Here is a 17,640-nt window from a genome sequence, read left to right on the forward strand (position 1 = left end):
TAGTTTGTCCACCAGAGGGACTTGGTGAGCAGGAAACATGCCCACAACAAGCATTCATCTCAAACCTCAATGGGAAAATTGAGCACATTGGATAAACTCACACTGTGTAATTTTGGCTGAGGGAAGACTTTGTAAATTTTTATTAATCATTCATCAAAACAATTTTTTAACTAGTGCTGAGTATCGAGGGCCCGAAAAGCAAAAATTATGACGAATCACCAGCAGTTTGCAAATTCCCGATGAAAATCTTTGAGATCTGTGAAGCCTATTTCATAGAGTAAATGTAGAGATGGATGTTATTGACATTCAGAGTCCAGGAAAAAAAGGGGGAAAAAAATGGATGAGAATTTAGTAGGGCGCGTGGGTGGAGAGATGGAGGTTTAGAAGGGAGGAAGGAGATTAGTTAAAAAGGGATTACCTCAGCCTTTCCCCAAAGTTTGGTGAGCTATATGCAAAACCATCTGTGTGTGTGTGTGTGTGTGTGTGTGTGTGTGTGTGTGTGTGTGTGTGTGTGTGTGTGTGTGTGTGTGTGTTGTGTGGGTGTATGCGAAGAAGTGCGTCTCCATTAAGGACATGTGTGTGTGTCCATCATCCTGCCAGGCCGCGGCCCTGCACCCGCCAAGAATCCCAGGAAACTATCTGCTACAGCAATCTCCTATTATAGCAGCAGGGGCTGTAGGAGGGGAGGCAGAGGGGAGGTGGGGTTACTTTTCAGCTGGGGGGGTAAGACTTCCATCGTTTAATAACAGAAAGATAAAATATAACAAATCTGCCGTCACATGGTTTTATAGTCGAGACGAAGCTTCGTTCAGGTCGGTGGTGACACTTGTTGACACTTCGTATAGTTCTTGTCAGTGTTGAGGGGGGGCACAAAGAGGGGGGCACTCCAGTGTGAGGCAATTGGGTTATTTACATCTCCCAGCAGGGGCCCCCGAACTACATTCCCAGTCCCCCACCCATGCATCCACACAGTAATAGCACACCTCTGGTAAATTGACTTTTTTCTCCTGGTTTCGACCCCACAACCTCCTCCTCCTCCGGTGGTGGTAACATTTCCCTGCAGCTTGCTGACAGTTAGCTGTGTAGCTGCTAATGGCCGACAGCTTGTCCATATTTATAAATAGTTGAGAGGCTGTTTGTTTCATCCATCTGACACTTGACACCAGAGGATCTCGCAGACCCACATGCTGTAGCCCAAGCACTCTTTCCGTCCCCCCATGGTGGACACTCTCTGTGGGAAAATCCTCTATTTCTGTCTGGTCTCCGACTCCAAGTTCTGCTGCCTTCTTCTGGTCAGACGCTCCAAAACCTGACAGTGGACTATCGAGAGTTTTTTTCTTTGGATTGTTTTCAGTAGAAAGAGGCAGAGCTGCCAGTGAGGGCTCATATGTGGTGACAGGGGAGGATCAGATCTGCGAGGCCTTGGGAGACGGAGCCTTTTGGGGAGTTAACCCTGGAGTAGAGCTCAGATTATGGATTATAGAGCTGAAAGGTAAAATAAGAACCCAATCTACATTATTTTTCATGTTAAGATGATGCTTAATAATATATGAGGAAGACCTAAGACAAAAGTTAATATCCTTGAATGCATTTTAAATTAAATCTAAAGAGTTCAAATTAAAGATAAATGAATGAAAATATATGACATTCCCTGCTTTAATCTCCATATCCAAATTACATTTGTTTACCAAAGGTTCTCTGCACAGGTTAACTCCATTGACCGAATGTTATTTTATTCTCTTTATGTATAAATATAAATCCTGGTCAAGTTCTTCCTGCTCTCTGAGGTGACAGATTTGTTGCTGTTCAGTCTCAGTTGCTCCACAGACCACCTGAAAAACGAGGCCTGTTCGGTGTCAGGTTTTAGAGTCAGAGGCCTGTCACTGGACAAAAATAAATCTGTCAGATGCAAGAATGAACAGAAATGACCCTGACAGTTTGGCAGGAGGTGGTTGTGACGAAAAGGGCTCAAATTAGTCACAGTGAGATCACTGTCCTTACAAAAGTGTGCTTATAAACTGAACACGAATGTGTCAAGATATTTTATTATTATCCATTTTTAGACTTTATTTAAATTAATTTTAGTTTACTTTATTTAAATTTAGTTTATAATTTATATCTATGCGAGGAATTTTATAATATTTTATTTTAATACTTTACTAATTTAGCTTGTGTGGTTTTTCAAATATTTTTGAGCATGGCTAGAAGGGAGCCTTTGACATAGGAATTTAATTGCAAGCGACTGCTGTATGTAATTGTTGTGCACACGATAAATATAATCTTGAAATCTTGGGTAATGAAATGAAAATCAAAGACAGTTTTTGTGGGGTTTTTTATTTGCTGCTGACCTAACCAGGCAGTGTTGTGTGGTGTGAGGCTGTTTTATAGATGTGTATGAGATGGACACACTCCAGGTCAAATGGTATTAATGAACTAATGGGTATTTAAGGTGGTGCTGCCGGGCAGCTGCAGTTAATTTACCCATGACGTTGCCTTGATGCCTCTAAATGTACAATCATTTTATTTAAAGCACAGTACAAGAAGGGGAGTATGAGATAAGGAGGTTATAATAAGTTGCAGTACAGACTGTTTTGCATTATATGGTTTTTAAATATATAATCAGTACAGTTTTGAAGACCCCCCCAGATGCAATGCAGAGATGGGAGAGAGAGTGACAAGGAATAAGTCAACAGACTGAAATACGTCACAGTGCTATCCCATGGCCTTGGCTGTTTCAGATTTACGGATTAGAAAACACTGATTTTTATTTTATTGATTTGTTAAAAAACCCACCACAAACTTCCTAATTAAATATTCCAATTTTGGTGCTCTATACATTTTAATTTGTACATTTTTGTAACATCAGTCTATTTTAAATACATTAGTTTAGATATCTCATTAAACATTTCAGATATTCTTCTTACTTTTCAAATCAACTCTGAATTTACCTCTGAAATCTCAATGTAGTAGCTCTTTCCATCTGCTCTCTCCATAACACCCAAAGGTTTTACTACAAGACTCATTTTCAATGTAACAGTTGATTGATCCTAACAAAGTCAAACAACTTGGTGGAAGTCTGATTTAAAAGTTTAACATCTGTCTAACCCATGATCAACATTAACACATCAACATCACAAACAGGCATTTTGAGTTTGTGTGTGTGTGTGTGTGTGGTTGTCTAAGTTGATACAGCGCATTCTGCTTTCCCAAAATAACTCACGTGAGGCTGTCTTTCCTGTGCCTATAGCAACAGTGTCGTTTTATTTACAACATGCCCCTGAAGGTCACAGTGATTGAGTAGAAGGATTTACAGAGCTGTTTTCAGAAGCACATACAGTACATTGTTGTTTAATCCGAGGGGTTAAAAAAAAACTCCTTATTAAGGCCAGCTATCTTAAATTGGGCACCACAGCAAAATAGGTTGTTTTTAACAGAGAGAAAACGTGTATATCTTGGATTACTATTCCTGTAGGATGAACGTTTATATGCGTGCATGGTCAGATCTGGGCTAACACACTTTTCTTTTGTCCTGCAGGAAAAAAACATTTTCCAGGATTTTTTGGACAGAGGCTACTACAACTAACAGGCACAATGCCTTAGAAGCGACCGGCTGAAGAAAATCCAGGGGCCCTGAACTTTGGGTCCTGCAGCTCCACCGGCAGACATAGCGTTTAATTTTGAGGTCTGCGTTTTGCATGAATGACAGAGGACTTGAGGACAGAGCTCTTGGTTTCTGAGCCGGCATCATGACTTCAGTTGAGAAGCGCCGCTCAGGCCGAAAGAGTGGCAGGCATCGAAAGCACAGCGATGGAGGCTACAGTGATACTTCGAGTGGTGGGTCGTTCCTGGATGAGACTGACCGCGAGGTCAGCAGTTTGACAGATCGAGCATTCAGGAGCCTCTGCATTGGAGATGAGGCTGTTTATAATGACTCAGACCTCTGTTCATCTTCACCCTGCAGCCAGAGAGACAGACAGCTGGCCTTTAGCCAGAGAGGCCAAGACAGACACAAAGAGGACAGAGAAAGAGAGGAACTTAAGAGAGCTGCCCATGAGAGCTTCACCGTCAGAGTGCAGCAGTATGGACAGGACTGGATGCATGGAGGAATGTATGGGGCTGAGATCCAAAGAGATCCGCTGTGGGAGGCTTACGGGGAAAGGACACAAGGGAGGGTTTCTGCCACATTCCAGCGCTCCTTTGTGGAAACCTCTCAACAGGAAAAATCTCTGAGGGAAGACCAGTTGTCATTCTTCAGCAATGGAGCCACAGATTTAAGTTCACAGCAACGCAGGAGCCGCTCCAGAGTTTCCTCCCTCATCAGAGCTTTTAACTCTGATGGACACAGGGATGGAGCAGGGATGGATGGTAAAATCAGAGAGTGGAATAATGAGACAAGCTGGGACAACTCAGCCCTGATGAATATCCAAAGAGAACTTTCTGAATTCTCTTCATCATACCAGCAAAACTTTAACAGTGATCATTTCCTGACAGCTGGTCCATTCACATCTCAAAACACCGGCTTCTATTCCTCTGAAGTAGCAGCAGTGGCTCACACAAATGCTGCATCGGCTTACATGAGCGCTTCCCACAGTAAACACATGTCCATGCAGGTCAACTGCAACTCTAACTTCTTTATACACAGTGAGTTTAGTCCCTTTAAGGTATGGAGGGATCATAACAGGTTTCCTTTTCAAGGGGACGTCTCAGGGTTTATGCACTGCTCTGAGTTCCCTAAATGGTATGAGACACCAATGTACAGGGAACTGTCACAGGAGGCCCGGCCACAGGGGCCTTACAGGTTTGAGGAGGGGGGTATTGGCAACCTGAGGAATAACATAGTGCCAATGGTTCCTCCCACTCCTCAACGCTCCACATCAACATCTACAATGCTGCAAAAAGCTTCAGCTGTGGAGAAACGCTGCGAGTCAGAGTTGGCAGGTCATTATCCCCACAGGAAGCGGATGCAGAGCCTGGGAACTAACAAGCTTCCGTCTCAGCGGCCATCAACTGCATCACCTACCATCGAGATGTCTCGACGTGTGCGGGACACCATCAGCTCTGTGAAAGCCCTGCAGCAAAAGATCAAAATGATGGCAGAGCAAAACATGGAAATGGATATGAAAGCTAATCAACAAGCAGCACTTTGTGGCAACGATAATTTAATTTCTTTTGGCAACAGTGCAGTAACAGTGGCAGCAAATGCTGTCAGAGGTAACACAACCCCACTCAACATCAGTCAGCTTCTCACACCCTCAGTCCACGCAAATCAAGAAGCAGGGACATCAGTGGTCCAGCAAGGTGCAGTTTCACCTCAGCTTGTGGAACATCCTCCGGTGCGAGCTGAGAGCAGGGGAGCTACTCCTGACATTAGGATGTCCAGCTACAGATCTAGAGCCACAAGCCTACTCTTCAATCTCAAAGACAACAGGAAACGAGTAAAAAACACCTACAGCCCAACCAAATTCAAACAGCCCTCAATGCAGGAGCCGAGAGACACTGTGATAGATATCCCAGATTATCCTGAACCAGACATTCAGTTTACACAGGTCGAGCAATTCAGCAGGACAAGTGCTGCCTCTCATCAGTATGCAAACCAGTATCAAAACCCTGGATTGTCGCTTCCAACACAAAACTCTCATCCTAAAACAGCACATGCAGGCCAATACTCAGAACACACTTTAGGTGATTACCAGACAGCTCAGAGGCAAAGTGAGATGGTTCATCACTCCATGTTCTCTGGCTTTACACCTGAAAACTACACAACCAATCAGCTGGCTAATGGACAGTATCTCCATGAAGACTTACGGTCATTTACTTCCTATAAACAAAGCATGAAAGAAAATGCAGAAAGTCTGGTAGGGGAAGAATACAGGATTCAACCATCGTATACAGCTACAGAGGCACCAAGAAATACTGTCAACAATCAAACCAGAGAATATTTCATAAGTAGGGCAAATGCTGAGCAACATTTTAATGAAACAGTGGGAAGGGAATCCACAAAGGTGGATAGATATCAGCAGCTGAAAGACAACAAACATGATTACGGTAATGTGTCCACAAAGGATAGGTGGAGAGAGACAAACAGCCAAGACACAGAAAGACTCGATCTGAGAGCAGCTGTCTCTCCATGGAAACAAGAGATAACTGCTTTAAGAGGAAAAGAGCAACATGCACAAGCTTACCAAAGAGCAGCCCAGATAAAGGAGGAACTGCATTTACCCACAGACAAATACAGAGGCGTAAATCAGCAAATTGTAAATGCAGAACTTGAAACAAGAGAGTTGAGGCATAGTTATGGTGCAGGGTTGGTCAATCCTAACATTTCAAACCAACTTCCCCAATATGCTCCAGAAATCAGTAATGATACTTTAGAAAATCAAGCATATTACAGACAACAACAACCTGGAACAATTAGGGAAAAATATGCACTTCAAAAACATCATGGACACAATGAGGAAAATGTAATGAAAAATTGTTTGACACAGAATTATGATAGGTATACTGATCCGGAAAACCCAAATCAACACATCTTCAATACTAGTAAAGACAAAACTATGTGCATGCAGGAAACAGGTCAGAGAAAACCATATATGCCGGTTCCAAAAGGACACAAAATGCAAAGTCTCCAGCCCGTACAAGCCACACCGCCCATTGAACATAACGTGCACAAAAATGCATTATCTAATCCTGACAATGATGCTGAATCCACCATCGCATTAAACCAGGTGAAGGATAGACAGTTGGCTGAGGTCAGGGATGGACAGGCCACAGCAGAAATCGCCAAAACTGAGCTGGCAAAAGTTCAGCACTGGGCTCAAGTGGAGCCACCCAAAGCAGAGTCAGCCAGGTTAATTTTAGCAGGGCAGACTGGTTCAGAGAAAGTCAAAGCACAACAGGCCAAAGCAGAACAAACAGAGCACCAAAGAATCAAACCGGCTACAATAGAGGAAAAGAAAAAAGGAGAACAAACAGAAAAATCGAGAGAAAAACATCCAGTGTATGTAAGGGAGCAGACAAAGGCCAGAGAACAAAAGATAACAGAAGAGCCAAAAAATCTAAAAGAGGAAGCAGGAGCCATGCACATGAAAGAGGAGCAGGGTGAGCAGGGTGAACAGGTCAAAGCTGAACAAGCTGGAGTAGAAAGGATGAAAGAAGAACACATAAAAACTGAACTGGCACGGACAGAGCAATTTAGAATACAGCAAACTGCACAGGTCAGAAGAGAGGAGGAAGAACGGTTAAGAGCAGAACAAATTGAAAGAGAGAGGAGAGAGACTGAACGAACTAGAGCAGAAAAGATTAAAGCAGGACAAGCTAAACAAGAGCAACAAGCTAAATCAGAACAGGAGAAAATGTTGAGGATGGAAAAGGTCAAAACAGACGACATTAAAGTTAAGGATGTCAAACTAGAGAAAATGAAGGTAGATTCAATTAAAGTTTGTGTAAATGCAGAACAAACTATCTCAGAGTTAAATAAGGCCAAAGAGCCGAAAGCGGAAAAGCAAACAAAAGTAGAGCTAACTAAAGCAGAGCTAACAAAAACCAAGGATCTGCAGGAAAGGTTAGTTAAACCTGGAGCAAAACTAGCAGCGAAACAACAAGTCAAATGTGAGCCAGATAAAGTTGAACAAGTAAAGACAGAGTTAGCTAAAGCTAAAGCAGAACTGGCCAAAATAAAAGAGAAAATGAAAGGAGAACAAAAAGTTAGAACTACTAACATCGTAATGGAAAATGACATTGCAAAGAAAGACATTCATTTAAACACTAATATGAATATAAATGAGGATTATAAAAACCAGGATGGAGCAACACAAATGCATCAACTGAATGAAGACTCACTTGTCAGCAAATTTGTCAGAGATCAAGTTGACAGAGGGGCTGATAATTTTAACAGTTTGAGAGGGAAATATGGTACCACTAATACATGTTCAACAAACAGAAAAGAAGAATTAACTGCAAGAACTGATTCTTCAAATGATGACAAAGAAACACCAATTATATCTCCTACCAAAGCTGAGACAGTGAATAACAACAAATCAAATGACAAAAATAGTCCTGCAAGCGGACTTGCAAAAGCTAACACAGAAAATAAGGAGGAAAGCAGAAGCATTAAATCAAACGAGGAAACAGAGGGCCACTATGTTTACAGTGAGTCATCCAAAGAATTCAAATTATCCAGTTCTGATAATCTACCCACCCATGTAGATAATGGAGCAAATTGTGACATTATTTCCAATAAAGTGAAGGATGACAGTTTTGAAAAGTTAGGAAAATGTGAAGATGCGAGACTAACTAATGAATTACATCAAAGAGATTCTGATTTGACAAAACTTGGCCCTCTTGAACGAAAACCTAAATCAGTTGAGCACAGTGCAGGTCCACGTAAAGATATGCATTTTACCCCTCCCAGAGCATTGACACATAAGGAGAGAGCACAAACCAAGCAGGAGATTCTGACATCCAAGATAAAAGCTCACGCTGAAAAAGAGATTTCAGCGATAAAAGAAAAGGGTTTTGCTATAAGAGATGGGTTTATATCCAAAAACTCAACCAAGCAATTAGCAGGTAGTCTGAGTCTTAACATACGACAGAGGCCTCCATCACAGGATGTGCCTAAAAAGCATGAAAGCACTATGTCCAGTAATATTACACCAAAGCACCAGATGGAGCAATCAGGAGTACAGACAGAAACTGTCAAGTCTGTGCCAACCCCCAGTTCTGCTATAATACCAGTGAAGTCTGCAGCAACCACTGGTCATTCGGTAGAACATTCACAGAAGCGGGTTACCAAAGAACCAATGAAAAGCACTGATAATGTGCGAGAATCTACCAAAGATGCAACACAGACAGGATGTGATCCTAAAATCACAGCTAGGGTGTTGGTAGACAAACAGAAGAATGAAAGCCAATCTGGAGTTAAATCACTTATGCAAAGTAAAGAGCAGGCACCTGTGGACAAAAGTGAAAAGCAGAAAACCAATCATGGAGCAAACCCCGGAAAACAGAAAGATGGGGTTAAAGACAATCCTGTCATAAGCACCGACCAACAGAAAAAGGAGAAAGAGGATCTATCAAAAGCTACACCTCTGGTCAAAGCTGAAAGCTCAAAACCTATGACATCAGAACAACCTGAGAGTAAATATGAAGAACTTCATGAGGACTCAGCACCTTCAATAAATCTTTTCTCTCAAGATCAGAACAAAACCCCTGTGACTCATGACAGTTTGCAGATTACGGGAATAATGGTAATAGTACGAGAAAGAGAGCAATCCAAGAGTGATAACACCAACAAGGAACAAATAAATACAAAAGAGAAAGAACACAGTAATTCAGAGTTAGATAAATGCCATCCCAGCTCAGGTTTAGAAGTAAGTACAGGAAAAGATTCTCCCACGGAAAATAGCAAAACAAAGGAAAAAGACAGAGTTGCACAGGAACTTTGTCCCACAGAGAAGGAAGATAACACTAAAGTTGGTGTGAGAAATGAAATTGTGCAAGAAAATCTTTCTGAGAATGTCCCTGTGAAAGGGACTGAACTTCAGAAGAGTACTTCTATAGATGCAAAGCCTCAAAGGGAAATGCAATTTCAAGAACCACTGGCTGAAAAGGTTGTGCCATCCACAGTCACTGCACCTTCTAAAAATAAAGTATTGCCTGAAACTCAACCCCTTCTCCACAAGCAAGACATAAAAGACAAGGAAAAGAATGACTACTCAAACAAAATGCCTAAACAGAAGTTGACAAAGGACATGAGGAAAGATGAATTAAAGAATAATTTAGAAGAAACAAATGATCAAAAAACACCAACAGCACATACCAATGACAACTTTAAGGCTAAAGAGGAGAACATAGGAATCAAGAGTGATTCCAAGAAAGCTGATGCAGAAGTTCTGGTAAATCCTGATGTCCAGCTATCATCAACAGAAGATGTGACAACTGTCATAGATCCATACAAAATCAGGAGCATAGATGGCGAGAGTGCACCCCGACTGGTAGAAAAAAGAAATGACTCAACACCACTAAATCCATTAAACAAAACCACTCCATCTCAGCATTTACCTGAAAAACAAAACAACCATGTATCCCAAAGATTAGAGACACACACTCAAGTGGATGATGATGTGCACATAGACAGCATTGCCATCAGAGTTGTGCCAAGTTGTGCAGTAACTAAGAATGACAACCTGAATACAGCAGGAAAGAATAATGCCACAGTTGTTCCAGCTGATGTGGTTGGAGCTACTGAACATAAAGAATTTACATCATCGAGTTCTGAAGAAAAAGTTAATTCTTTAACCAACAAAGATAAAATCAAAGACCTCACTCAAGAAGTTGCATCGTCGAGTTCTGAAGAAAAAGTGAACTCTTTAACCAACAAAGATAAAATCAAAGACCTCACTCAAGAAGTTGCATCATCGAGTTCTGAAGAAAAAGTGAACTCTTTAACCAACAAAGATAAAATCAAAGACCTCACTCCAGAAGTTGCATCATCGAGTTCTGAAGAAAAAGTGAACTCTTTAACCAACAAAGATAAAATCAAGGACCTCACTGCAGAAGACAAATTTGGAGTACAATACGTGTTGTCCAGTGTGAAAAAACTGTCTGATTCATTGAAAATCAGCAAACAAAAGGACAGCATAAAGGTAGCTACTGAAAACACTCAAGCTGAACATCAAATGTCTGATGAAGTAAAGAATAGTAGGAATTCAGTGGATAAATCAAAGGCACAAGGCATGGAGGGAGACTACTTTCAAGTGCAAGGGGTAGCAGACACAAATAATGACCTACACAATAGTGCCAATGATGGAGCCATGTTAGATGGTGTTTCAAACGAAAGAATACCTCCAGCGTCACTGAACAGGACTTCTGTCAATGAGGAAGTAAAAAATTACGCCTTTGCTTTGAATCAAAGTAAGAGGAAAACAATAGAATCAAGCACAGTAGGCGTCCAAAATGCGAATGTGGAAGAGAAAAACAGGGAAACAGAGACTTTGAAACAAAGCAATGTTCCCACAGAGAGACAGGAAGTAGGTCAAGCTAATAATTTCAGAAAATCCAGTTTATCAGCAAGGGAAAGACAGAGCTCAAGACATTCATACCTAACAAGGGACAATTGTGTCAAGGAGAAAACCGAAGTTCAACCAAAACCAAAGGAAAGAATATCAGCAATACCTGAAATATCTGCACTTGCAGACTATGCCCGACTAAAAGTAATTGTTTCAGAGGAGCAGGAAAACACAATTCAGGAATTCCCACCCAACAAAAAGGAAGGATTCTTTCCACTTATACAGTCTCGTCATAGCAGACGTCCAGTGTTCACTGACGACCCAAAAGATATCTCTGTTAAAGAGAAACATCTTCCCAATAAGACAGAGATGAGTGCCAAAATAAACAAAGAGCCCAAAGCATTAGTATTTCCCATTACAGAGAAAGAACACCAAAGGACCGGGATGTTCAAACTGGGAGATAAAGACAAACAAGAGAAAATGGTCTTAGATGCCCCGAGTGTATCAGATGTTGGAGCAAAGCATGCACACTCTGTCAAAGAAGAAAACAAGTCGCTAACAACTCATCTCAAGAACCAGACAGGGGTAGAGCAAGTTTCTGGAAGTGATACTCTACGGCTTAGTCAAATAGAACAAAGGGTTCCTCAGCCAGTCAATCCTGCATTAAAAACAACAACCTCATGTTCTGCGGTCAACAAGCCAAGAAACATAACTGCATCCCAGCACCTAAAGTCACCTGTGAACTCTTATCCACATGAAAAATATGAAGAATTTTCCTCGAAATTGGAAAGAACATCAGTTTCCGATGAAAATTCACAACCCACCTCGGGGGAAATTCACAACTTAGAAGACAGCACAACACCAAGAAAAGAGGAAAAGTTAGACAATAGAGTGGTTAAGACTGGGGAAGAAAGAACGAGTCAAGAAGCAACTCAGCATGAAGAAACTACACCAACACAATCAAAGGAAGAACGAGTGTCTAGAATAGAAGAAGAGAAAAGAACAGAAGAAATGAGAATAAAACACATTATGGAGGAGAGTAGAGCTTCTCTGGCTGAAGAAGAGAAAAGAGCCATTCAGAGGGAAGAGGAGAGGAGAGCAAAAGAGAGGGAGGCCATAGCTAGTAGGATCAAGGAGCGGCGGGAAAAACAGAGAGAAGCAGATAAAAAAGCAGAGAAAGAAAGAAAAGAGAAACAGGTGAAAGATGACAGAGCAGCTATAACAGAAGAAGAGATAAGAGCCAAGCTAAGAAGAGAAGGGAAAGAGAAAGAAATCGAGAGGTTAAAGAGTGAAGATGGGAGGAGAGCCAAATTTAGAGGGGAGGCAGATTGGCTAAAGGACAATGAGGAGAGGATGAGGTTGAAACAGGAAGAGAAGGGGAGAGCTTCTCGAGAGGAGCCGCAGAAGAGAGCTTCAGAAGAGGAGCAACAACAAAAAGCTGCACAAGAGGAGCCGCAGAGGAGAGCCACCGAAGAGAAGCGGCAAAGAAAAACTGGACAAGAGGAGCAACAACGAAAAGCTGCACAAGAGGAGCCGCAGAGGAGAGCCACTGAAGAGGAGCGGCAAAGAAAAACTGGACAAGAGGAGCAGCAGAGGAGAGCAGCTCTGATTGAGGAGCAGCAGAGGAGAGCTGCACAAGAGGAGCAGCAGAGCAGAGCGGCTCTGATTGAGGAGCAGCAGAGGAGAGCTGCAGAAGAGGAGCAACAACGAAAAGCTGCACAAGAGGAGCCGCAGAGGAGAGCCACCGAAGAGAAGTGGCAAAGAAAAACTGGACAAGAGGAGCAGCAGAGGAGAGCAGCTCTGATTGAGGAGCAGCAGAGCAGAGCTGCACAAGAGGAGCAGCAGAGCAGAGCGGCTCTGATTGAGGAGCAGCAGAGGAGAGCGCCAGCAGAGAAGCAGCAGAGCAGAGCGGCTCTGATTGAGGAGCAGCAGGGAAGAGCTGCACCAGAGGAGCAGCAGAGTAAAGGTGCATTAGAGGAGCAGCAGAGAAAAGCTGCACAAGAGGAGAAGCAGAGGAAAGCTGCACAAGAGGAGAAGCAGAGGAAAGCTGCACAAGAGGAGAAGCAGAGGAAAGCTGCACAAGAGGAGCAGCAGAGGAGAGCTGCACACGAGGAACAGCAGAGGAAAGCTGCACAAGAGGAGCAGCAAAAGAAAGCTGCACAAGAGGAGCTGCAGAGGAAAGCTGCACAAGAGGAGCAGCAGAGGAGAGCTGCCCTGATTGAGGAGCAGCAAAAGAGAGCTGCACAAGAGGAGCATCAGAGGAGAGCTGCACAAGAAGAGCAGCAAAGGAGAGCTGCAAAAGAGGAGCAGCAAAGGAGAGCTGCACAAGAGGAGCAGCAGAGGAGAGCCACTGAGGAGGAGCGGCAAAGAAAAGCTGCACAAGAGGAACAGCGAAGGAGAGCTTCTCTGATTGAAGAGAAACAAAAGAGACCTGCAAAAGAAGAGCAGAAGAGGAGTGCTGCACAAGAGGAGCAACAGAGTCGAGCTGCAATAGAGGAGCAGCCAATAATTGCTGCTCTGATTGAGGAGAAGCAAAGAAAAGCTGCACAAGAGGAGCTGCAAAAGATAACAAAACAGATGGAGGAGAAAAGACTTGCTGAAATTGAGCAGGAAAACATAAGGACACAGAGAGAGGAGGAGAACAAGAAAGCTACTGATAAAGAGAAAATAATTATGAAAGAGGAGAGAGCTAGACAACTTGAGGAGAGCCAGGCAGAGAAGGGGAGGAGGGAAGCACAAGAACAGATAGCTCAAAGAGAGGATGAAATCATGGCTAAAAAGAGAGAAGAAGAAGAAAAGCTTGTGTCTCAGAGAGAAAAAGAGAGAGCTTCTCAGATGGAGGAGCACAAAAGAGCAGCACAAATGATGGATGCTCTCCAGTACTACGCCATATCCTCTACAGAATCAGAGCGGAAACCCAAAGATAGACAACTACGCTCCCCTTTACCTTCCCAACAAAACAAACATCCATCAGTTTGTGAGTCAACTGAGGACTCAGGATACCAAACTCGGTCTTACAGGTCCCATGCCTCTGCATCTCCAGCTCCTTCTCTGCCCCGCTCCAACACCTCCTCTCCTGCTCTGGGAGCCAAGCCCTCAATGTTCAGGGTGAAGGATAACACAATGAGAGGTTCTCCTTTCACCAAGTCAGTCAAACCACGTTTCCATAAGAACTTTGGAGAGGACTTCCGTGTGGGTTCCCCCATGGAAAGGGTGTCAGAGCAAGGAGAAGAGGAGCAGGAGATAATGAGACATAGTGCTGGAGTTCCTGTCCATCCTGACACAGGGTTAAAAAAACATGGTGTATTTAAACAACCTTCATCACAGGATTACTCTGCCCATCTCCCACAACACAGGCCTCACTCCAGGAGGAGCATTGTTCTAGATGAAGATGACTCCCGCTCTGTCATGAGCAACATGTCAGAAGATGTGGAGAGTTTTGCCACCAGTGCTGCAGACCTGGCAGATATACGAGGCTTGTATGACCTCGATAGGCCAGAATCGGCCTGTAGTTACAGCAGTGATGTGTCTCGTTCAATGGGCAAGCCTCCAGTTGTTCCCCCAAAGAGTGAGAAAGCCTTACGTAGGGCAAAAAGGTTGACTACTCGGAGGATAAAGAAGGAGTCGTGCAAAGCAGGAGAAGACAGCCCTGCTGGAGTTGAAAAACCTCTTCAAGAAGTCCCTCCTCCCTCCTCCTCCACTGAGGTACACTCCTCCAACAAACATGCTGTGGCTTCCCCTCATTTTTCCTCTCCTGTGTCCCTTGCTCATGCTCCAGCAATGGAGTCTGGCTTGCCTTCTTCCCACACAGAGCACACATTCTCTCACCACTCTGTCCACACTTTGCCTCATGCCTCTGGTCCTGTCTCCCTCCCAGTTCCCTTGCCTCATGCTGCTGCCGCTGTTATCCTCCCAGTTACCTCACCTCATGCTACTGGCCCTGCTTCCCACACTGCTGCTCTTAAAACAGTTTCTCATGTTTCCTCTTCTCCCACTCTCCATTATGCCAACCATCCAGCTCCAGTGACACAGTACCATGTTGAATCAAGCTATCCCCAGTCCTACCCAATGACCCAGCGCAAGGTGCTGCAAGACCTCGGCTCCGGTCAGTATTTTGTAGTGGACGTACCTGTTCAAGTGAAAACAAAGACTTTCTTTGACCCACAGACAGGAAAGTATGTTCAGCTGAATGTGCGTGAATCTGGCAAGAGCACCTCCCAACCCCAGCCCCAACAAACCTACTCTCAGCCCCAGCTCCTTGCCCAAACGAAGATGAAGTCACAGCAACAGCCCATCTCCCAGGCCTCTCCAACTGGCAAGCCCCTTATGCTTTATCAAGGCTACCATGGGTATTCCCAAGGTTACCAACCAGCAGCGGTCAACTCCATGCCTCCCCACAGCTCATCAGCCCCCTTGACTCACCAACAGAACCAACAGCCTGTCAGGGAGAACCCCAGCTACGGATATCCAGCCCCTGAAATCAGACCGTACTCTGAAGGGCATCGCTACAGCCCAGAGAAGACACCGTACATGGACACAGTTAATGATACAGAGAAAACATATAACACAGTTTACAACACACATGGCTCATATGAGGTGCTCCCAGAGTGTGACACAAATAGCCAGCTTGCAGGAAGCTCCGTGTGTGAAAATGAAAACTCAGCCCACTCACGATATCAACCCAGAGATATAATAACTATCGGTGAACTGGAAGACTTTATGGAGGTGTCTGACTGGTGAGAACACAGACTGATTAATTATGTACAAATTATGCAAAGCATCAAAAGGCTTAATAAAGTATTTGATTATATAAAGATACCCAAAAGAAATGAGTGAATGGATTGTTACATGCAGTATTTGAAGTGACTTTTTCCAAGTGAATCGATTGTAGTTTTAACAGGTCACTTTTTGAGATGCTGTTAAATTGTTGCTGCTGATTGTAGAGATTCAATGTTTAGCTATTTATTGTGTTACAGATAAGTTCACCATTCCATTAACATATGAACGTGAGAAGCTGAGATATGTGTATACAGTGTGATCAGTATTACTGTGCCTCGTAAACCTAGAAGGAGTTTCTCATACATTAAACAGCAGAAGAATGTCAACAGTGTTTAGTAGGTTGGTGGTCTCTGCTATGAACACTGACCTGTTTAACTTTTACATTTTTGATGCATGAGATATATAGATCTGCAAATTTGTATATTCAACCACTGTGTCAAAGTGAAATCATGATGATAGGATTGTTGCTGTAATTAAGGTTTTGTTTCATACAGTAGTCCATTTTGGAAAATTCAAAGTTTGTAGGCATTTTTCTGTGTTGCTGTGAAACAGAGTAGTGTGACATAGACTTGTTCAGCCAATAAAAACACACCTAGTTCAACCAAACAATTCGTCATCACAATGACTGTCTTACAAAATCTGCCTTGTAAAAGTTATAAATAAACTAAAAAGTAAAATAAAAGATTATTGCAGAAGGTTGATTTTATTTTACAACTCAAAGTCGATAATAACAAGAACTGCCACTGGCATCCTGCTCTTGAAATGTACCTTGGGTCTGAATGACTCAAAATAAAGAGTTGTTTTACTGAGAGCATAACACAATTACGAAGTGTTGTTCAGAGAGCACAATAATATGTCATGAGAGATTCTAGGAACGTAAAAGGAGAAGATAACATTTTGGTGATGCCTTCTCTTTTATTTCCCTTGATTCACAAGCACAGATTAAATGTTCATGACAGTGGTGAAAAATGCCTGCACACACTCCCCCCTTTCTAAGTAACCTGTGGTATTGTTGTCCCCCTGAGAAGCAGTAACTTGCTTTGACCACAGCAGGGCAGAGGAGAGTAATCTCTCCTCTGAAGACTTGAACTTCAGACATATGCAAAGGAAAACTTGAGGGAAACCCCAAGTGAAAGACATACTTAAGTAGAAATATTACTTCTCAAATGTCACCAGAATTATTATTTTGGCATTTTTACACATGACCCTCGATTGATAAAACATGTACTGCGGCCAGAACTTAATCTGAATGTACAGTGCAAATACTTTCTTTTCAAATCAAAAGATTTTATAAAGGTTGGGAAAAGACTGAACCACCTTATCAAAGCAGCCGCTACATTTTCCACTGAATCCATCCATCCTACAGAGGTCATATGTATGAAGGGTTAAATCTGTTGTGTAATTCCATTTGGCTTTGGCAGAGCTCAAAGCGCCAGCAGAAGCCCTGCCTCAGCAGTTTGGGCTGCCCAATAAAGCAGCAGGCTTCATACCACTGGGACAGTCTGACAACCACAGCCAGAGACAGGCCCATGCCACTCTGTCCAGCAACCAGACAGGGAGAGGTCCCCAGCACGCACATACACACACATCCACATAAGTGCATGAACACATGTATGAAAGCAGAAAAACAGCTCACACATATGAAAACGGACATTTCCTCATTGTAAACATTACTGGGAGATGCAAGATGAGCATCACCCCTTGATGGTGAGAGTAACTTGGGTAATGGAAATGCATTTTCAGTGCCTTGTTGTGTATACCCCACAAAATGACGTGCAGAATGACAAGCGTGCGCACACGCACACACACACACACACACACACACACACACACACGCACACACACACACACACAC

General features: G+C 43.1%; 1 protein-coding gene across 2 annotated transcripts; it reads left to right on the top strand.

Annotated features, from left to right (window-relative positions):
• Positions 1-1,019: 1,019 nt before the first annotated feature.
• Positions 1,020-16,485, top strand: c14h10orf71 (chromosome 14 C10orf71 homolog). 2 transcript variants are annotated; one of them, XM_069538906.1, is made up of 3 exons: positions 1,020-1,492; positions 3,536-14,711; positions 15,025-15,156. In XM_069538906.1, exons 2-3 carry the CDS (start codon positions 3,747-3,749, stop codon positions 15,031-15,033), a joined length of 10,974 nt encoding a protein of 3,657 aa, XP_069395007.1. In that variant the 5' UTR covers positions 1,020-1,492; positions 3,536-3,746; the 3' UTR covers positions 15,034-15,156. The 2 variants fall into 2 exon arrangements, with proteins under 2 accessions (XP_069395007.1, XP_019952063.2); XM_020096504.2 differs by having other exon boundaries at positions 1,022-1,492; positions 3,536-16,485.
• Positions 16,486-17,640: the final 1,155 nt, after the last annotated feature.

The sequence above is a fragment of the Paralichthys olivaceus genome, chromosome 14, assembly GCF_024713975.1.
Source record: "Paralichthys olivaceus isolate ysfri-2021 chromosome 14, ASM2471397v2, whole genome shotgun sequence".
NCBI classification, from domain to species: domain Eukaryota; kingdom Metazoa; phylum Chordata; class Actinopteri; order Pleuronectiformes; family Paralichthyidae; genus Paralichthys; species Paralichthys olivaceus.